The 21289-nt window shown below is 41.4% G+C and overlaps 1 protein-coding gene across 8 annotated transcripts in view; it reads left to right on the forward strand.

Annotated features, from left to right (window-relative positions):
* The window catches only part of LOC119978518 (transmembrane protein 11, mitochondrial-like), a 40791-nt gene that overhangs the window by 6480 nt on the left and 13022 nt on the right, over positions 1-21289 (forward strand). The window contains exon 2 of one of the 8 annotated variants that reach the window (XM_038820211.1): positions 415-2625. The exons of 1 other annotated variant lie outside the window; for it this stretch is intronic. In XM_038820211.1, the coding sequence (XP_038676139.1) occupies positions 415-868 (454 nt within the window). In that variant the 3' untranslated portion in view covers positions 869-2625. Of the gene's footprint in view, positions 1-414; positions 2626-13623; positions 13767-13918; positions 14030-14126; positions 14177-16909; positions 17050-17116; positions 17161-21289 lie in introns of those variants that run through there. 6 more of the 8 variants (XM_038820212.1, XM_038820213.1, XM_038820216.1 and 3 more) reach the window with 6 other exon arrangements.

A 21289-nucleotide genomic window follows, 5' to 3' on the forward strand; every position in this document is an offset into this window, starting at 1 on the left:
AGTAATTGTCACAATACTTCTAATGCCAGCTGAAGCTGTACTGTGTGGTCATTTCTGTCAAACACATGAGAACCAGGTAAATGCTACTCTGAGAGGGGTGGCAAGGAATTCTTTCCCAGATCTAATTGTGAGATTAAACTCCAAAGCAGCAGGCATGACAATCCGGGGTTTCGTAATACATGGTCATTATTTTAATAATTTTAAATGAACTGTTGATGTGAAACCCACACCATGCATGTAATGTTCACTTATCCAAGGATATATTGGAGCTGGACACATTCTGTTTCTCAGACTGAATTTGAAAAGTCTAAGACTGGAAGTTCTGAAATTTTTACTACTGAGCATGTATTCTTGTTCACAAACAGTCCTATTGTTAATGAATTAGTAAATGTTTTGTTTCTTTGACTTTTCTAGAATAGCTTCTCCCTTGGGTACCAGTATATTGCACTCGCTGAATCGGTACAGTCGCTATATCAGCATTCTAGACTGTGACAACAAAACTCTCCGTTGCCCACAATATAAAGGACTGCTGATCACCAGACTTGCAGACCACAGGACTCAGATAAAGAGAGGCAGCACCTATTACATGCACGTCCACAATATGCTGACTCAACTATGCTCCCAGGCCTTTCTCTACACTTTCTGTCATCACTTGCACCTTCCTGTTGATGGAAGAGAAACTGAAGAATCGGTCACCTGTCGAAGGGTTAACTTTTTAAAGCACCATTTGGGGCTGATGAATGACGATAGCAAGATTGTGCAATACTTTGCAGATCTGATAAAGATGCGCTACCTACAAGAGCCTGCAAAGGGCTTGAATCCAGTTCTGCGATTTAACTACACCTCCAGCAGTGTGTTTAAGATCTAGTTCTGCAACACTCTTCATTCAATGCCGACATTTTATTTTGTACTTTGCTCACAGAAAAGCATGACTGTTTTCTGTTGGTTTTTCCTACATTGCTGTACTGTCGCCTGCACTGTGAAAATGGATCAGTCTGGCTGTGGCAGGTAAAGGAAAGTTGAGCGTTTCTCACTTAGATCATTGGATAATGTTTTAGTAATGAGACTGAATCAAGAATTTACAGGTCTGGTAAATTTATGTGTCTTCAGCTCAGTACTCTTGAGTTGCATTTTAAAAAAGTACGAGCCTTCGGGAAGAAAGTCTCAGTGTAAAACACTGAGGGAATGAGATGCTACAGTTTCCTGAACCATGGGTGAAACAAGACTTTCAGTTTTGAGACTTTGTTTTGTGGAGGCCTTGGAGATTTGTTTACAAAGGGGCATGGTCAGTGAGCAAATTGAATCCTAGGTTAGGGTCTCTGAACTGTAATGGAGAGAAAGCACAACACTGAATGGTGCTCAGAAACTGAATACCACTGGGGCAGAGGCCTTTTAAGTGTTCTGACTTCACATATCATCCCAAGGCTAAAGTTTCAGAACAATTATCCAGCATATCTATTCATTTGCATTCAGGATATTTGGGGGGAAAGTAATTCCCTGCTTCTTGTGTTAGCCGTAACTGAACATCAGTGGCTCTAAAACTGGCAAGTGTGGCATCTAGGTTATAACTAGGGTATGGGTGGTAGTTGTGTTGTAGCAGAATCATTATAACCAGATTGTCTGCTGTCCTCATATAGTATGTGAAAGTAACTCATGGTTATAATCCAGAAATTAAATTTAGCTTTTTTTAATAGGATATGGTAGATTTCATGTCTGACATAGGGATATGGTGTTAAAGTTACTTGCATACCTCATAGTATTATGCCAGTTTTCATGATGCATGATTTTATGATTGTTCGTTAACTGTTAACAAATGTGATCAAAATCTACTAATCTTGTCTCCAATAGCTTACACTATGCCTGGAACTGTATGTAATCTGCATGCTGCCAGCATTGGTGCAAATCTCATACTGGATATGCAATACCAACACCTGGCCAAGTTTAGTTCGCCATTGGTATGGGGCTATTTACTAGTGGCCCACCTCTGGGAGTGGTGAGGGGTAGATTGGAAAGAAACACACTTCCATGTTAATCTAAATTTGCCCAATCACCTGATTTACATGAGTGTTGCAATACCCATTGTGTCTCCATCAGCACTTGGACTGATTTCAGAGGGAAGTGAAATGCCACTTTAGATTTGCAGAAAATTTGGATTTAAGCTGGAAGAGGGCCTTTTGTGTAGACGCGTCAGTAGTTTCATTTCACATTTTAACTGGGGAGAATAGTGTGCTATTTCAAGATGTAGTCTGTTGTATGTTCAGTGGAAGAGTGCTAAGTGCAAGCTAAGATCTTTCGTATCGGGGTACAAATGGGGTAAATTAGAATGAATGATTCTGGTCTACTCTTCTGCACTTTGAAGCAGTTATAGCTGAGTGCCACGCACTGATATGTTTGCCTGTTAATCAGGAATGGTCCTAAAAGGGAAAAAAAATAATATTGCTTCATTTTCACTCCAGAAAAGAAAATTTAGGAAGTAAACCCTGCTCATGCTGGTGGTGTGACTGGCTAATCTGAATACTAAGTGCAATGGATCAGTAGGGTCTATAAACTGGCTTCAACGCCACAGCCGGCAGTGAGGCAACCCTGTTATTCCTGTTTGTGTCGGCCTAACAGCCAAGAAAAAAATAAGTTTGGTATCCGCTCCTTGCAGTTCAAGAGCATTTTTGTATCATGTCTAGGCATTTATAGATCCGGTTTTGTTTGTTAGTTGCTCCGATAATGTAGCACTTTATGAAAACTTGCACACAAAGCATCTCTCAAAAACGTTTTGCCTGTTGTGAAATATTTACATAGAATTTACAGTGCAGATACCACAAAATCCAGCAGCTTAATTTGGTCGTCTCCATGGGTACAGGTTAATGGCCTATTGAACTTTTACTTTTCCAGAGTCTTACAGAAGAATGATGTGGAGATGCTGGCGTTGGACTGGGGTGAGCACAGTAAGAAGTCTTACAACACCAGGTTAAAGTCCAACATCTTTGTTTCAAACACTAGCTTTCGGAGCACTGCTCCTTCCTCAGGTGAATCTCCCATTCACCCGAGGAAGGAGCAGTGCTCCGAAAGCTAGTGTTTGAAACAAACATGTTGGACTTTAACCTGGTGTTGTAAGACTTCTTACTGTTACAGAAGAATGATAATTTGGAGTGATTCATTATCTTCTGTCTCTAGTCTTTCAGCTGAGTGCTTAAATGCAACACCAGACCCTAAACATCAATATAACTTCATTATTGCACCAAGTTTTATTCTGTTCCCGACTGTTGGAGATATTTTTATTGTATTGTTCGCTATAGACAATCTCCTTTCACTTTCATAGTACCTACCAGTCCTGCAGTCAAATGGTTATTGCATTCCATTTGAACCTTCAAATATGAGCAATCCCAATCAAAGAATTTTCAGCGCCCATGTCGAAAACCATTCTGTGGTTTTATTTTTCTCTCTCAAAGGCAGTCAGGTCATTCTGGACTATGGTTGCTTGACAACTTACATTTACCTCTCCACATAGCCATTTTCCATTTGTGAACATGGGTAATAAGGGTAGCAGGCAAATGTTCGGAATGTAACAGCGAAATCTGCACCTATCCACATATAATGTGTATTTTCTGGTAGACATCTCTGGCTAGTAATTGCGCAGGAACCTTGGTTGGCTACCTCCCTCACAATCCCAGTTGTACTTGTGTCACTGCTGTCCTGGTTAAGATTGATAAAATGTACCAGGGATTGAACCAAATACCTTGCAGGCCGCAAGGAACCATCTCAATTTCTGGTGTTTAAAAAATAATTGTGGCATTCCACAATTTGAGTTTCTTGCACGTTCAAAATAGGTTTCTTTCAAATTGGATGACGCCAAAGAAACCGCAGGAGGAAGAGAAGTATAACATTTGGGATTCACTTGCAAATTCTTCCCCCCCCCCCCCCCCCCCCTTCAGAAATTATGCCTTTAAGTAGACAAGTGCTTGGTTTCTGCAGCTTCTAAGTATCTCTGTCTTGTTGGTGGTAGCACTGGTTCAAATCCCACTTTGGAGAAATGAGCATTTAATTTAAGCCACCCTTCATTTCAGCACTAACAGAGTGCTTTACTGGCATTGGTGCTGTCTTTTGGTTGACAGGAATATGAGATCATGTCTGCTATGCCAGCTGGATGTAAAAGTTTCTAACGAAGGAGGGTCATTCAGATATCCTGGCATGGGCAGCACGGTGGCGCAGCGGTTAGTACTGCTGCCTCACGGCGCCAAGGACCCGGGTTTGATCCCAGCCACGGGTCACTGTCTGTGTGGAGTTCGCACATTGTTCCCCCTGTCTGCGTGGGGTTTCACCCTCACAATCCAAAGATGTGCAGGGTGGGTAGATTGACCATGATAAATTGCCCCTTAATTAGGAAAAAAAAATTGGGTACTCTAAAAAAAATTTTTTTAAATTCAGATATCCTGGCCAACAATCTTCCAGTCAGCACTATTCAAACAGATTATTTGCTCATTGGTGTTTGTAGCACCTTGTTGTGCAGAAATTAATTGTTTCCCTACTGATGTTTCAAAGCATATTGAATTGGCTATGGAACACCACTCATAAAGGGCATTGTATAAATTAATTTATTTTTGTTACTGAACTTGGAGGTAATGTCACTTGATATCTGCAATCGTTAAGTATTGAGCATTCTTCTTGGGAGACCAGTAACTTGTTGCATTTGTGTCCACAAACATAAAAACCACAAGTGATACATGACTATACTTAATTACAGAATAATGGATGGTCAAACTGCTCTCATTTGTGAATTGTGACCCTAGCTAGAATCTCCTTTTATTTTCCTGTGGGAAAACTGGAAAATGTTCCCTTATTTTCTTTCTTTATCCACCATCCCCCACTAGACTGACTTAATTGCCAAAGAAAATCTTGTTTCCTAGGCATTGTATGGCAATAAATTGTCCAGCATAGATGTGAGGTCTGCACCACAACCAAAGCTGACCCACTTTTCAAATGTTTACATGTACTTTCCAGCGAGCTTCGCTGATTTCTCTTCAGTTTCAGCTAGTCTAACATTTGATGGAGCTCTGCTTTTACTCTTTTCCCTTTCTCTCCTTCACCCATTCGAAAAATACAAGTCTTTGACTAATGTATTTTACCCACAATGTTTCCTTATATGAAAGTGATCAATAAACTTGAACTTGCTTTCTCAGCTCTGCACTGAAACCTTTTTCTTTACAAACTCCAGACATATTGTTCACATTGATCCATGTTTCAACTCTCTCTTTCTCGTTATGTCTCAGGATGCAATTGTTTTGGTTGCAGTCCTGTTTTGAAAATTCACCTGAGTTTTCAAAGGTTCTGGGTTTAACTTTGTTTCAAGCCCGTTGGAGAGAAATGTTCCTGGAGTCAGATTGTTTCAAGGAATTAATGTAAGATAGTCAGTGGTCAGGTGCCACAGTTTTCTTAACTAAAACATTGTCCACAGATTACACCATAACAGAGCCTCAATTTTCACTTGTGTAATTTGGAGTGTGCCGGAACCATATGCTCTAACACCATATAGTGGAACATTATCTCGCACGGAAGTCTTTAGAAAAATAGTTTAAAGAAGGAAATGGGAACCATATTTGAGATTCCTGTCCTTCATCCTATCATGAAGGTGCTCACTTATGCTGGGTTAGTACTAGAACTGCTTTCTGGAACTTTGCCCTTCTAGTCACTCTGCCATACATGAGCATAGCCTGTGAGAATTAATGTTTTTTTTCAACAAGGGAGACATGACAATCTAGCCTGGTCCAGAACACCTTTGGTTCAGCACACCCCCAGCAAGAGTCATTAAGCAGCAATCCAGAACAGGATCTCTCACTAACCCAGGAGCCAACATCCTTTTCGCAGTTCTCCTAATTGGGCATGAACATTTGAGAATGGAGAAAAAACAACTCCACAACTTGCCAATGATAGGCACCTTGCTCGAGATTCTATTTTGTTTTCTAGAGCTTGTTTTTTTTTCTTTGTTTCATTTTTGGTGCTAACTCCCTTGAGTACTGTCTCTAAATATTTATTTTGTTACTTTTCTGGTTTGCCAATTAACTTTTAAAGATCTGCAGGAATTGAAAAGTTATATCTGACCATGCTGCCTGTGCTATACTGTGTAACCTAGCCCCCCACACAAGCTTCATCTGAGGTTCACAAGATTTAATTGGACTCTTGCCTTTTTGGTGCCGATTAATTCATTTGAAACACAAATCTAAACTTTAAAAAGCCCAACCAATCTGTTGAATGGTTCTATATCCAGTTTACATTGAATCTCGTCCTGGAGTACAGATTCCATTCCAGATGACCGGTAAGAGCAAAAATGCAAAATATGTATTTGCTCTGAATAGCTGGCATAATGGATGAATGTGAAGCATCTATTCACTGAGTGAGTTAACATCTTGCTAAACAAGACATTGAATACATGTTTAACCAATACAGTACAATGCAGCTGACAGCTGAACTTGGCTCAAAATTATGGATTGGCACAGCCCGAGTACTGAAAAAACACAATTATTCATCAGTTTGAACAGCACATTTAAAAGATGCAATGGATTCCTGTCAGAGAATGTGTACTATTTATTTTAAAAAAGGAAAAATGTTGTTTTTCCAAAATACTGTGAATATAGTTGTTTGCACTGACTGCCTAGATTTGCCTCCTTCCCCAATTCAGAGCAATTGAATGTAGCTGCTGTGCAAAATGCTCATGTATGACTCCATTAATCACTTAAGTAGTTAGAAAAAAAAACAAATGCTGATCAATACAATATACACACTTTTTTTAAATATAAAGGATTGTTTACTGAGTTGTGTATTGGAGCTCATCATCCTAATATTTGCTCCCAGAAATATCAATTTCCCTTGGAACTAAGGTCAGGAGAAATGGACAGAGACGATTTAGGTGTATGCAGGCCCATCGCACTGATGCAACCGAGCCAGGAGAGGCTTGTTGCTGCATTTTGCTAGGACAATACCTGCAGAGGAAGCCAGGGAAATGTGGCAACAACTCCAAGAACAGGAAACGCTCACACATGAGCTTGAAAAAAGCAGCTTTCTTTGAGTAGCCTGGGGCAGAGGTGTTCAGAAAAATATATTATTTTTAAATACCCTTGTGGAGATCATCTTTTGTCCAAGCAAGTGTGAGGAATTCCCTTTGGTCCATGGAGTCTGTTTACTGTCAGGAAAGCAATATTCAACTAGGTGAAAGTGGTAATGACCAATGCCTACGTTAGTACAATGTGATGCCCACAGTGTGCCCAAATTGAGGCAGTACTCTATTCTTTTTTACTTGTTTGAATTCACTCTTGATTTGCTGTATGATGACGGAGTCCAACATCAATCTGCTTTGGAAGTAACTTTTGGCTTAAATCGTAAACATTTTCACCTTCTCAGCTAGCTTGGGGGGGGGGGGGGGGGGGTGGTACGGTGTCTGCATGCCATCACATACGGTAATTACTGCATGCAGGATCATAATGTTTTCATTGGTGGCAAAGTGTGGAAGTTTCTTGAATTTTGCCTAATGTGTCCAGTAAATGTAGCTGGTGAAAGATGATTGAAATCCTTTTAGGCGTAAACACCTCTGTAATTCCATGATGTGGGTAATCAATGTGCATGAATAATCACCTAATATGGCTTCTTTTCCAGGGATAGAATTTATCAGTCTCATTATTTTAGTTTTTCTGAATTGTTTCTACGTGCCAGTTGGAGGAGATTATCAGTCATGTATTATATTTTAAACTGTAATTATGTTGTGTCAAACTGAGTCAGAGGACTCTTTCTTTTAGCCTCAACCCCTTAATTCCTTCTATTTATATAAAAAATGTAATGCTGTAAATATTAAAATCTGAAAATGCTGGAAATACACAAGTCAGGCAACATCTCTGGAGAGAGAACGGTTAATGTTTCAGTTCAATGTCCTTTCATCAGAACCTGCTGATGGACATAAAGTATAAAGATGGATTGTTGATTTTGCGGTTAATTACTATGTGGTTATCACTGCAATGGATATTTCAATTTTAATACACATTGACCTATTGATCCAGCTGCTTGCTTGCCTGTTTACTTCATCCTTATCTGCCACGTGACTAACCCTCTGGCTTCTTAAGTTCTGCACCAGTTCTCTCCACTACTTGCTAATGCTGTTCATTCCACCTGAGCTGCATTTGCCCCACTGCCAGAAACTCAACAATCCTTCTTGTCAGCTGTTCAAAAAAAGCTGCTAGCCACAGATTACAGCCCTCCCTCGCTAATTTCTGAATTCCAGCTGCCGTGACTTTGCATTGCCATCTTGTCAAATGGGATTTTTATGACAAGTCGAAACTCATCTGCTTAGGGAGACAAAAGAAGACCCTCTATTTACAAACAACAAGTACTTCCCTCTAACCTGATTAAGCCAAAAGGAAGCTGTCCAATTGAATAGGATATATTTATGCAGCTCCTGTGACCACATAGCATTTCTACACTTTGGTAATGCTTAAACCAGTTTCCCCTGTACACACAGCGCCCTCCCTTCATACTCACTGCCTCCCTGAATCATCCAATTTGCAAAGATATTTCAAAGCCAGTAGGGTTAATCCTGCTATTTTTAGTTCAGGGAGCATATCTGCAATTGCATTGATAGCTGGACACCCCTAAAAGTGTGAAATACAATTCAGATGTTGTAAATATTTTTTTGCTGTAGTCAAACTTATTAGACCCTGAAATATTAGTACCATGTTTTAATACTCTGTTGACAAGATTTCAGTTTTTTGCAAGGTTGGTATGTTATTGCAATAATGTTCATTCAACAGAACATATGACTATAATGTTTAAATTCTTATCCAGTTTCTGGAAATGTATTTTTTTTTTTTGAATGTTACAAATTGCACTTTCTTGCTTTATTAATTTTGCACAACCGGTGTTTTGAAATGCCAGGTGTCGTTGTCTCCTGCGTAATTATTTGTGTAACTGTTCTGTTTGAAAATATATGTCCATTTAATTATTGTTGTCCTGAAAAATGTTGTGCCTTCCACTTGTAATCATTCAAACATTGTGTACCTTAATAAAACATATTTTGCAATTCATTTGTGTTGCCGTGCAATGTGTGTAATTGTCCTTATTCAAGGCATTTTCACATATATACCCTAAATATTGAAAGAACAATAAACAACCACAGCCCGCCTGCCCCCTGACACCAAGCTCCCACCATCCCCTTTTCTTCTCCAACGTCCCCTTTACTGACCCCTCAATCCTTGAAGAAATTGATAAATGCCTTCCACCTCTGTGTGAACCCCTCTGCTGCTGGTAAACCGTTTAGACCAGCATGCCAAGCTAGGTGAGGGTAACTATCTGTTCTCCTACTGTCAGCATCCTAGAGATTTGTCGATCCTGACATGTGATGACTGATTCCATCCAACTAGGTGGATGAGACCATGTGATGAGAGACTTGGCATGATGCTGGTAAACAGTCCAAGACACTCAACAACTTTCACTTGAGCTGCCTTGAGAAACCTGAAGATCAGATGGCAGGACATAACACCAAACACTGAAATGTTTGCCTGAGCTGGCAGGCCAAGCATCCACACAACACAGAGATGGTCACAGCTGCTCTTGTGGCCAGAATGTCTGACAGTCGCTTCTGAAAGCAAATCTGTGCAGAGTTTGAATCTGGGGTACGTTCGCATGGCAATCAAATTAAGTGCTACAAGGACATGCTGAAAGGCCTCATTTTTTATATTGATTTCAAGCTCGGAGATTACCCAAAACTCAATTGGCTGCGGTAACCTCTCCTATTTGCAGAAGAACCATCTGGGTACAGGGTGCTATGTCTTTTCGTCCGACGTCATTTCGTCCAACGACACTTCGTCCACGTCTTTTGGTCCAACGTCTTTTTGTCCGCACGTCTTTTGATCCTACGTCTTTTTATTCGATGATTTTTTTCGTCAAAGACTTTTTGTGACTTGTTACGTTTTTTTGTCGGATTATTTTTTTTGTCAAAGACTTTTTGTAACTTGCTTATTAGCACTCCACTCCACTCCCCACATTAACTTTTTGTAAATAGAAATCTTCTCTAATGCACATAGCAAGGTATAATATGCAATAAAGGATTTTTATTACCGGTCTCTTTCCTTTAACGAGCCTCGTTAAAGGAAAGAGACCGGTAATAAAAATCCTTTATTGCATATTAACGAGCCTCGTTAAAGGATAGTTATTATCGTTCTCTTTCCTTTAACGAGCCTCGTTAAAGGATAGATATTATCGTTCTCTTTCTTAATTCGCCCATCCCGAAATGGCAAAGTTCATTGTGTCAAATTACATCAATTTTAAGTAACTTCGGGAATTTTAAGTAATTAGTAAACTTTTAGATTTTTTAACTGCATTTTTAGATTTTTTAACTGCATTTTTCAACTTGCATTTTATCAATTACTTGCATTTTAGCAATTAAATTCACTTGCTGTATTGTACTTGCATTTTTATCAATTAAATGGTTTTATACGGAGTTAATTTGTAATTGGATAATTGGACAAAAAGACGTTGGACCAAAAGACGTGCGGACAAAAAGACGTTGGACCAAAAGACGTGGACGAAGTGTCGTTGGACGAAGTGACGTCGGACGAAAAGACGCGACACGGGGTACAGATCGGCCTTAGCAGTCACTTGACTATCCTCCCAAACATCCCAAATGATGAACATGGACATGTCTCAAAAGACAACGGTAAGAATTTTCTTTGTACTGACAATTTGGGGCTGCTGTTTGCTCAAAATGTTTTTGTGTTTAGCATACCCTTTAGGGTAAAGAGTCTACCGAAGAGCTGTCAACTGGCGTGATTACTAATGAAATCATATGAACCCTGTCACCAGTATACTTGTTCATAATGTTTTCAAAAGCTATTTCTGATTGATTTAAAGACAATGTTTGAAAATATAGAAAGAGTGTAGGTCATTTGACCTATTAAATCAGACTACAAAAATCTGCTATGCCGTGGCTTCCATTCAACCATATATCTGAGAAATAAAGAGAATACTTGGCATTTAGGTAGTACGTTTTCATATAAAGCATTTCACATGATTAATTGTTGTTGAACAAAGGCAAGAGCACGGACACTGATCTTTCCCTAATCCCTGTGACTCTGTGCCTCCTTCCCCAAGTTACTGCCGTACCTTCACTGTCGCTGGATCAAAATCCTGGAACTCCCTCACAGTAGCAAAGTAGGTGTACCTACATCACATGGTTCAAGAAGGGAGCTCACCACCACCACCTTCAAGGGCAATTAGGATTGGCAACAAACGCTGGCGTAGCCAGAAGTCCACACCCTGTAAAAAATGAATTTAAAAACATTCAACATCAGTAAATGACCAAATAATCTGTTTTTGCAGTATTATTTAAAGGTAGGAATACTACCGTGGGATGTTTATCATCCATGGAATTATAGAATTTACAGTGCTGAAGGAGGCCATTCGGCCCATCGAGTCTGCACTGGCCCTTGGAAAGAGCACCCTACCCAAGCCCACACCTCCACCCTATTCCCGTAACTCTACTTAACCTTTTTGGACACCAAGGACAATTTAGCATGACCAATCCACCTAACCCACCTTTGAACTATGGGAGGAAACCCACGCCAAAACAGGGAGAATGTGCAGACTCCGCAGAGACAGTGACCCAAGCTGGGAATCTAACTCGGGACCTTCGGGCTGTGAAGCAACTGTGCTACCCCTGGCTTATCCACCTGAATAAGACAGTCAGCACCTTTAATATCTCCTGAAGAATGGAAATGTAGCACCCTTTTCATGGATTTATCGACTCGCACACAACCTTTCGATTCACTTAATTTGTACTCTTAAGTTTTTTTTTATCCAATTAGGGGGCAATTTAGCGTGACCAATCCACCCAACCTGTACTTCCTTGGGTTGTGGGGGTGAAACCCACACAATGTGAGTGTGCAAACTCCACATAGATAATGACCCATGGCCGGGATTCAACCTGGGTCCTCCGTGTCGTACGCAGCAATGCTCACCACTGCACCACCGTGCCGCCCTAACCTTTTGATTTACAAGTGACATTGCAACCAACTAAATTAACATAATCCACTCCCAGAGTAATTTTTGCAAAGTTTCTCCTTGTGAAGTAGATAGGGAGAAAGTTACCACTCATTAAAAGATAGTGAACGAGAGGATACCAATTTACAATAATTTTCAAGAGAAGCAAAAGTAACATGAACTCTTGTTCACACAATGTGCATTTCAGACCTTAACTGCTCAATGTGGTGGAGGAAGATTCAATGGAAGCACTCAAAAGAGAATTAGTGTTATTTAAAAAGGAAGAACGGGCATGGTGGGTTATAGGAAAAGGCAGGAGAATGACAGACTGAATTGCTCAGTTGGTGCAAATACAATGGGTGAATCACCTCCTGCACTGTAATAATTATGTGGTTCTGTAAAGTAAAGCTCCACAAAATATTAATTACACATTTCTGCATTCATCCGCCACTGGATGCAATCTTTGACATGAGATGATGTTGCTATGGTGCAACTGACTGAGGAAACAATACCCCAGCAACATTACATTATTAAATTATTCATTTAATAATCTTTATTGTCACAAGTAGGCTTACATTAACACTGCAATTGAAAATCACCAAGGCACCACACTCCGGCGCCTGTTCGGGTACACTGAGGGAGAATTCAGAATTTCCAATTCACCTAACAAGCTCATCTTTCGGGACTTGTGGGAGAAAACTGAAGCACCTGGAGGAAGCCCACGCAAACACTGGGAGAATGTGCCGACTCTGCACCGGCAGTCATCCAAGTCAGGAATCGACCCTGATGCTATTAAGCCACTGAGCTACAGTGCTGCCCATATTGGCTGTGAAGTGCACCAGGATGTCCTGTGGTTGCTGTAGAAACACAAGTTTTTTTAGAACATTCCAACAATTAAATTGTGTTGTTTAAAAACTGACTCAAAGCCAAGCAAATGTTCAGAAAGCAGATTTTTAAAAAATAAACTGCTGTGCAAAAGTAAAGTTACACCACAGAACTGGGCCAGAACCTTTCAAAATAATAACACCGCAACACCTGATGGAAAGAGGCCTCCCCTCCCTGCACTCTGCGAGCCAAAGAACCTTGAAAATCAGAATCTGTTGCCTGTCAACAGTTCACAACTAAACTGAAGGTTGAAGTTTGTACTGGTCTCAATGCTGCTTATGTCCGGTGCTGCAGGTGGATCAAATGCCTCCACTTTCCTCTGTATCTTTTGTTTGGCTAATGTGATAGAGACAAATAAAGAAAGAAACAGACTTTATGCATCTATCAATATGTTCCACGGTCATGGTCCTAAACAGATTATCACCCAGTCATCATTTAACGGTGTTGACTGGCACAATTACATTAGCAAATCAAAAGCAACAATCCAATTTGTGGAGCATTTATTGTCTCCATCGAACTCACCAGCCCACAAATATTGCTGCACTGACATCAAATGTCCAGCTCAACCGCGGTACAGATTCTCAAAACGAATACAAACCGCGACCCGTCGTCGTGTCCTTGCCTCTGATTGGATGTTCGATGGTGTCCCGCCGCCGTGAGGTCCGGCCGGCGCGGTGCATTGTGGGAGCTGTAGTATGTCCGTCCGCGCGGGCCTAGAGCATCTCGCCAGGCCGGAACTACAAATCCCAGCAGGCCGCGCGCCGGGCTGCAGTCGTGGGGGGAGGGAGTGAGCGTGAAAAATTCCTTCCCTGGATGCTGGTAAAGATGGCGGCTTGGGGAAGGAGGCGCGGTGTCATAGGGATTAGGGAAAGGTCAGTGTCCGCGTTCTTCTCTTTGCTTCCCCTCCCTCTCTCCAACCGGGCGGATGGAGCGGAGGCCTCGGCCCCTTTAGTGGGGGTGTCACCGATAGGCTTGCAGCGGCTGATGGCGGTTCGTATGGCTAAAACGAGCGGAGTGAAGCTCCACATTTGTCGGCCTGACACCGCCGGGTCGGGAGGCCGCTCCGAAACTCAGTCGGCCGGGCTTCCCGTGTAAAGACGACCAGTCTCGGGATGAAACGTGGCTGGTTCTGTTGGTAGCTGCACCTTTTTGGGGGGGGGGGGGGGGACGCGGGCAGGGCGCCGCCGCCGTTTTGATCCGCGGCTCTTCTGGAAGCTTCCAAACTTGAAATGTACCCTTTTGGAGCCATGAAGGGATTGTGCTTTAGGAGTCGCGGGCGAAGGTGGAGTAGACTTCAAATTGTCTTCTCCTTGGCGGCCTGTGCCTAGATTGGTCATGAAGTTGATGAGATGCTGCGCCTTTGGTCGTGAGGTTTTAGGCGGAGCTCAGTAATGCTTCTCTCCTTGTGGCTTAAACTAATGGAGAGGGAATCGAATAAATAATTGTTAAACCAACGATAGAAGTATTGCTGATCTCTCATCATTGTCCAGTAGTTGGTACGAAGTGAAATGGACAAACCTGGGGTGTCTATTTACACTTCCAAGCGGCTGATGTATGGATAAACTCCTATCGGCGAGATATAAATAGTTACAGAATCGCATACTTCGTGTAACTTCTATTTATACCAAAGGAGTGTAAATTAGTTTTGTTCTAATTACAAGTGGATATCTTCCATTTGTACCCACTGGAAAGTCCATTGTTACAAAGAATTGCCAAAAATCCCCTTTTTCTCGTGTATTTCAATTTAGTCTGCAAGATTTATTGTGGTTGGTAGTGTTGGTTTGAAGTAATGGCTGAACTCAACAATGTAATGGCTCGAAATTAGTCCAACCGGTTGTTGAAGTAGTTAGTTAATTTCATTCCTCTACAGATTAGGCTAAGTTCTTCTATCAAAAGTGCCTAAAATATCATGAGTACTCAATTGTTTCCAAAGTACCAAAGCTTGAACGAAACAAGGTTGAAATCCAGCGTGCACCTGATTTTCCTAACTGTCATCTGGTGGTGAGATGACATCTTTGAAAATATCTTTTAATCAAAGCTGAGTCAGCATGGCTTTAGAAAAGGAAAATCATGTCTGACTAATTTATTAGAGTTTTTCGAAGAAGTCTCAACCAGAGTGAATAGAGGGGAACAGTAGATGCGTTGTAATTTGATTTCCAGAATGTGTTTGCCGAGGTACCTCACAAAAGGTTAAGTGGGGATAAGGGTTCAGGCTGGCGACCTGTAACCAGTGGGGTTCCACAGGGATCAGCGCTGGGACTGCAACTGTTTACAATATATATTGATGACTTGGAGGAAGGAATCAAATGTACTGTAGCCAAATATGCAGATGACACAAAAATAGGCGGAACGGAAAATTGAAAGAGGGATACGAATAGGTAAAGTAAATGCACAAAAAGTTGCCAAATGGAGTATCGTGTGGGAAACTGTTAACTTAATTTTGGAAGGGAGAACAAAATAACTATTATTTAAATGGCGGAAAACTGCAGAAAGCTGCAACACAAAGATACTTGGGGCACACGTGGAGCAGGTAATCAGGAATGGAACGTTGGCCCTTATTCCAAGGGGGTTGGAGTATAAATGTAGGATCCTCGGTGCCGTGAAGCGGCAGTACTAACCACTGTGCCGCCCAACCCATAAAGGAGATTAACTGAATAAACCTGGGGAAGTTGCTGAATATTTTAGTAATGGACATTTTCTCCAATTTCCAGTCTTTAAATCAGTGTCTTGCCTCACCTCATCGAAGAATAAAAACAAATAACATCTTTGGGATTGTTACGGGACTTTTTTTTTTAAAGTGTTAAGCAACTAAAGCTTGTCCCATAGAGATTCTGTTAGGAGAAAAGCAAATTATAATCTTATTGTCCAACCACAACATTAAAATATAAGGATAATTTGTATTAAATAGTACTTTTCACAACCTTGGGCAGTTCCAAAGTGCCTTTCAGCCAATGAAATACCTCTTTTGATGTTGTCGCTGTTGTAATGTCGGAAATGTGGCAGCCAATTTGGGCATAACCAGACCCCCAAATAGTAATGTTATAAATGACCAGGTCATCTGGTTTTTTTTGTGCTGTTGGCTGAAGGATAAATGTTGGCCACGGTACTAGTGATCGTTGTCAAAATAGCGACACAAAATCTTCTATATCCGCTTGACAGGGCAGGAATCTTATTTTAAATAAAGTCGACTTTCGCACAAAGTACCATGTTAAAATTAATTTGGTGAATATATCGCAACCTGCACTGTAGGATTTCCATAATAAAGGTAATATATAATATAACTTTTCTATTTCCATCTATGATTCACACTCACTGGTTTCTCCATTTAAATTTGGTGAAGCCGGAGATTTGGAAATGACTTTTTAACGCTGTTATCACATCAATGTGATAATTCCTCAGCCAAGTTTTACTTAAAACAGCTCGAGGTATAAACAAATGAATGGGAAAGTTGGTGCTAAACTTTACATTGCCCAAAAACCTCCATTGTACCCTCTGAAATAGCTTATGAAGGGAGAAACCTTGGACTGTTCCATGCTCTGGGAGCTTAATGTCATTTTTTAAGACACCAGGATTCAAACTAAATCAGGAGAATAGGATCTCATCTCATGTGTTTTGCATTCTATGGGCATGGAGCAGACAGTAAATATTCATTGTCAGTATTCACTGAGTAAGGCTTGGCAATAGCCAGCACAGGCATGGTGGCTGAATTACCATATTTTGCAACCCAGTGATGTACAGTGAACTGCTGAACTCAGATCAGTAAAAACTGTGGTTCCTCCTTTGTGGAGCTTCTGACCCTTTACCAATTAACTTTCGAATAACTAATGGATCGTGGATCTGCTAGCCCCTCTTCTAAACCCCACTACCTGCCCAATCATTGTATTGCAGTTAGCAGATGTGTTTTGTTTTGTGTCTTTTCAGTCACAAATTTAAATGCTAAAATTTATACCTTAAATTAAAATTATTTGTATTGAAACTGCTTGTTTTGGTAAATACTGTTGTTTTTTTCAACAGGGTACACGAAGGTCATGTACCTATAACTTGGCATTCGCGTGTGTCAGCTAAGTTTGGCAAGCATCATGTTTGCAGAGTCATTCACTGTTGACGTCCAGTGGATATGATAGTGTTCTGCTTATCAAGACATTGCTGCTAGATGTAAATTTCAGCATTTTACAGTGAAGTGACTGTTTACTCTCAATGGCCATGTATCAGTTGTGCTGCAAGTCATCGTCTCCAAATGCCATGCGACTTTCTGAAAAATACTAAGTGAAACATGAACTGAGCATGTCCAGTCTTATTAGTTTCTTTAATTGCTGCAGTCTATATTTCTGTGTGTTAAGCATTCTGGCCAACAATACTATCCTTTTATATGATTTGAAAATGTGCTTTACCTGGAATGCACTGAATAATATGGCCCATACAAGGATTTTTAAAAAAAAATAGAGTACCCAATTTATTTTGTTTGCAATTAAGTGTGGTCAATCCACCTAACCTGCATATCTTTGGGTTGTGGGGGAAAAACCCACGCAGACACAGACACAGACCCACGCTATCTCCAGACGACGGTGACCCAGGGCCGATATATTGGTTTTTAACAACAGAACTCTTCAAAAGCCTCCTCCTGCTATCCAATGACATAGACATTGATTTGGTAAAAAGCAGGGAGGAAAGCCTTGGCTCACAGGATGATATAGACAGGTTGGGCAGAACAGTGGCAACTGGAATTTAACCATGAAAAATGTGAGGTGATGCATTTTGGGAGGGCTAACAAGGCAATGGAATGCACAATGAATTTTAGGATGCCAGGAAATACAGAGGGACCTTGAAGTGCATGTCCAAAAATATTTGATGGCAGCAGGAGAGGTAGATAAGAAGGCATACTTGACTTTATTAGCAGAGGAACCTGCTAAGGAGGTTATGACGGAGCTGTGTAAAACGCTTGCTGGCCACAGCTAGAGTACCGTGCACCGTTCTGGTCACCACACTATAGGAAGGATGTGATTCCACTAGAAAGAGTGCAAAAGAGATTCACTAGGATGTTGCCTGGGATGAAGACTTTCAGCTACGAAGAGAGGCTGAACAGGCCAGGGTTTTTTCTTGGAGCAGAGAAGGCTGAGATGGGATCTCATTGAGGGGTACAAAATTATGGGGAATATGGATAGGAAGAAACCTTTCCTCTTAATGAAAGGGTCAATAACCAGGAGACATAGATTCAGAGTAAGGACCAGGAGATTTATGGGGGATATGAGGAAATTGTTTTCACCCAGAGGTTGGTGGGAATCTGAAATTCACTGCCTGCAAGGATGGTAGAGGTGGGAACTTTCACAGCATTTAAGAAGCATTTCGAATGGCACTTGAAACACCGCAGCATACAAGGCTCCGGACCAGGTGCTGGAAAATGTGATTAGAGTAGTTAGTTGTTTGATAGCCAGCACAGACACGGAGGCCCTCTTTCTGTGGTGTGAAACTCTGTCATCTATGTAAAATACACTCAAACATACCAATTAGAAGCACAAATAGCACATTCATCTCTTTGAGCCTGCTCCACGATTTGATTAGACCATGACTGATCTAATTGTTAACTGTACCATGCTGTCTACCTCTGCTTTCCTTTGACTCCCTTGTCAATCAAGAATCTATCTATCTTTAAAAAAATGTAGCCTTTTAAAACAAAAAGTTCAATGACTCCAGTAATCCTCGGAGGGAAAAATTCTCATAATCTCCATCTTAAAGGAGCCACCCCTTACAAACTGTGTTCTCCAGTTCTATTCTCTCCCATTAATGGAAACATCATTTCAGCTTCCACCCTGCTCTTCCCCCTCAGGGTCATGTAAATAAGGTAAGCTCTTCTTCTAAGCTCCAATAACATATCCAATCTGAGGACTTCCAACGGCGACTAGAGGGAGACAGCCGCACATAAGGTAGCTCCCGCTAAGGATTTTGGACTATTTAACCTGGTTCCCGGGGATTTTGGTTACTAAAACCAGCCCTGGTATAGGATAAGGAATTTATCAGTGAAAATGTCAGTCTATGAAGAAGGTTGGTGGCAAGAAGATTGCAGGGGATAATCCTTTGGCAAAGCCCACAAACCTCAGCAGGAGGGAAGTCAGTGGACCCGGCCTTGGGTGTGGCAGCTTATATCATGGTGGAAACGCCGACGGGTGATGGCGCAGGAGTTTAATAAATAGTTTGCCAAGCATTTTGAGGAGCAGGATGATGTTGGAAACCCTTGAGGAGGCCGATTCGGAGAAGCTGGAAAAGACCGCGGAGACTATGAAGAGCATGGAGAGGTGCTGAAGGGTGTGGAGGCAGCCTTGTCGTGGCAGAGGGATAGAATTACCTCGTTGGAAGCTGAGATTTTGCTAGTGGAGGTGAAGAACAAAACTCTTGAGGGCAAAGGTGGATGACGGGTTGAGGAGACGGAACCTCAGAATCATGGGATTGCCAAGCTTTTGCGGGGGGGGGGGCACGAATGTCCCCTCCAGAGTTGGATCAAGCCCACTGAGTATTCCAGTGAAAGCTTCAGGCGAATGAGCCACCTTGGGTGGTGATTATTGGATTCCACAGCTTCCAGAGAAAGTTGTGGTTTCTACAATGGGCCAAAGTGAATCAGGGCTCAAGGTAGGAAAGAAGCATCATTAGGATATACCAAGATGTTGGAGTGGAGTTGGCGAAGGTGCGGGCAGCTTTTAATAATGCAATGTCAGCGCTAGTCAAGAGTGGAGTCAGGTTTGGAGTGGTGTACTCCCAGTCCAACACTGTAACCCCATGTATTTATCAATCCATCTAACCTGCACAACTGGACTGCGGGAGGAAATCCATGCAGACACGGGGGAATGGAAACTTCACACAGACAGTTAAGGTCAGAATTGAACCTGGGTCCCTGGTGCTATGAGGTAGAAGTGCTAACCACTGTACTACTGTTCCGCCCATAACGTGGCACCATATCAAATGCCTTTTGGAAATGTAAGTACACCACATTTACAGGTTTACCATGATCTGCGTTGTTTGTTGCTTCCTTAAAGAACTCCTAACAAATCAGTCAAACATGATTTACCTTTCTCAAAACCATGTTGACCCTGCCTGATTGCATTATGGTTTTCTAAGTACCCTGCTAAAGCTTCCTTAAAAAGTAACTTCAAGCGTTTTCCCTATGACGGATGCTTTGCTAACTAGCCGGTAGCTTTTTGCTTCGTCTTTTTCTTGCATAGAGGAGTACATTTACTATATTCCAATCTGATGGGACCTTTCCAGAATCTAGAGAATTTGGAAAAATTAAAATCAATGCATCTGCTGTTTCAACAACCATTTCTTCTCAGACTCTAGGATGTAGGCTGTCGGGTCCTGGTTTCTTGTTAATGTTTAGTTCTAATAGTTTGCTCTGTACCCTTTTCTCTGGTGATTGTAATTGCTTTGAGATTGTCCTTTCCTTTCACCTCTTGATTTACAATTGTTTATGAGGTGTAATTTGTGCCTTCTGCAATGAAGACAGACATTCTAGCTCTTCAAAACTTGCACCATTTCCAGGGCGGCACGTGGCACAGTGGTTAGCATTGCTGCCTACGGCGCTGAGGTCCCAGGTTCGAATCCTGGCCCTGGGTCACTGTCTGTGTGGAGTTTGCACATTCTCCCCGTGTCTGCGTGGGTTTCACCCACACAACCCAAAGGTGTGCTCCAGACCAGATTAGGTGAATTGGCCACGCTAAATTTCCTCTAAATTGGAAAAATAATAATTGGATACTCTAAATTTAAAAAAGAAAATAAACTTGCACCATTTCCTTATTTCGCATGAATTCCCAATTCTCTCGCAAGGATCAACACTTGCTTTACTCACTTTTCTTTTTTAATTCTTGTAGAAACTCTTACTGTTTTCATACAGAGAACTGGCTTGGTCACAGAAGGCAGAGGGTAGCAGTAGAAGGGTGTTTTTCTAAATGGAAGGTTGTGACTAGTGGTGTTCCATAGGGATCAATGCTGGGGCTTCTGTTTGTAGTATACATCAACGATTTGGAGGAAAATGTAGCTGGTCTGATTAGCAAGTTCGTGGATGACACTAAGGTTGGTGGAGTGGCAGATAGTGTTGAGGATTGTCAGAGGATACAGCTGGACATAAGTTAGAGACATGGGCAGAAACATGGCGAATGGAGTTTAATCCAGACAAATGTGAGGTAATGCATTTTGGTAGGTCTAATATAAGAGGGGAAATATACAGTAAATGGAAAAATTCTTAGGACTATAGAAAGTCTGAGAGACCTGGGCTTGCATGTCCACAGATCTTTGAAAGTGGCAACACAAGTGGACAAGAAAGCATATGGAATGTTTGCCTTCATTGGATAGGGCATCGAGTATAAAAATTGACAGTCATGCTACATTTGTGTAGAACTTTGGTACGGCC

This window comes from Scyliorhinus canicula, chromosome 15 (genome assembly GCF_902713615.1).
Source record: "Scyliorhinus canicula chromosome 15, sScyCan1.1, whole genome shotgun sequence".
In the NCBI taxonomy this organism is placed as follows: domain Eukaryota; kingdom Metazoa; phylum Chordata; class Chondrichthyes; order Carcharhiniformes; family Scyliorhinidae; genus Scyliorhinus; species Scyliorhinus canicula.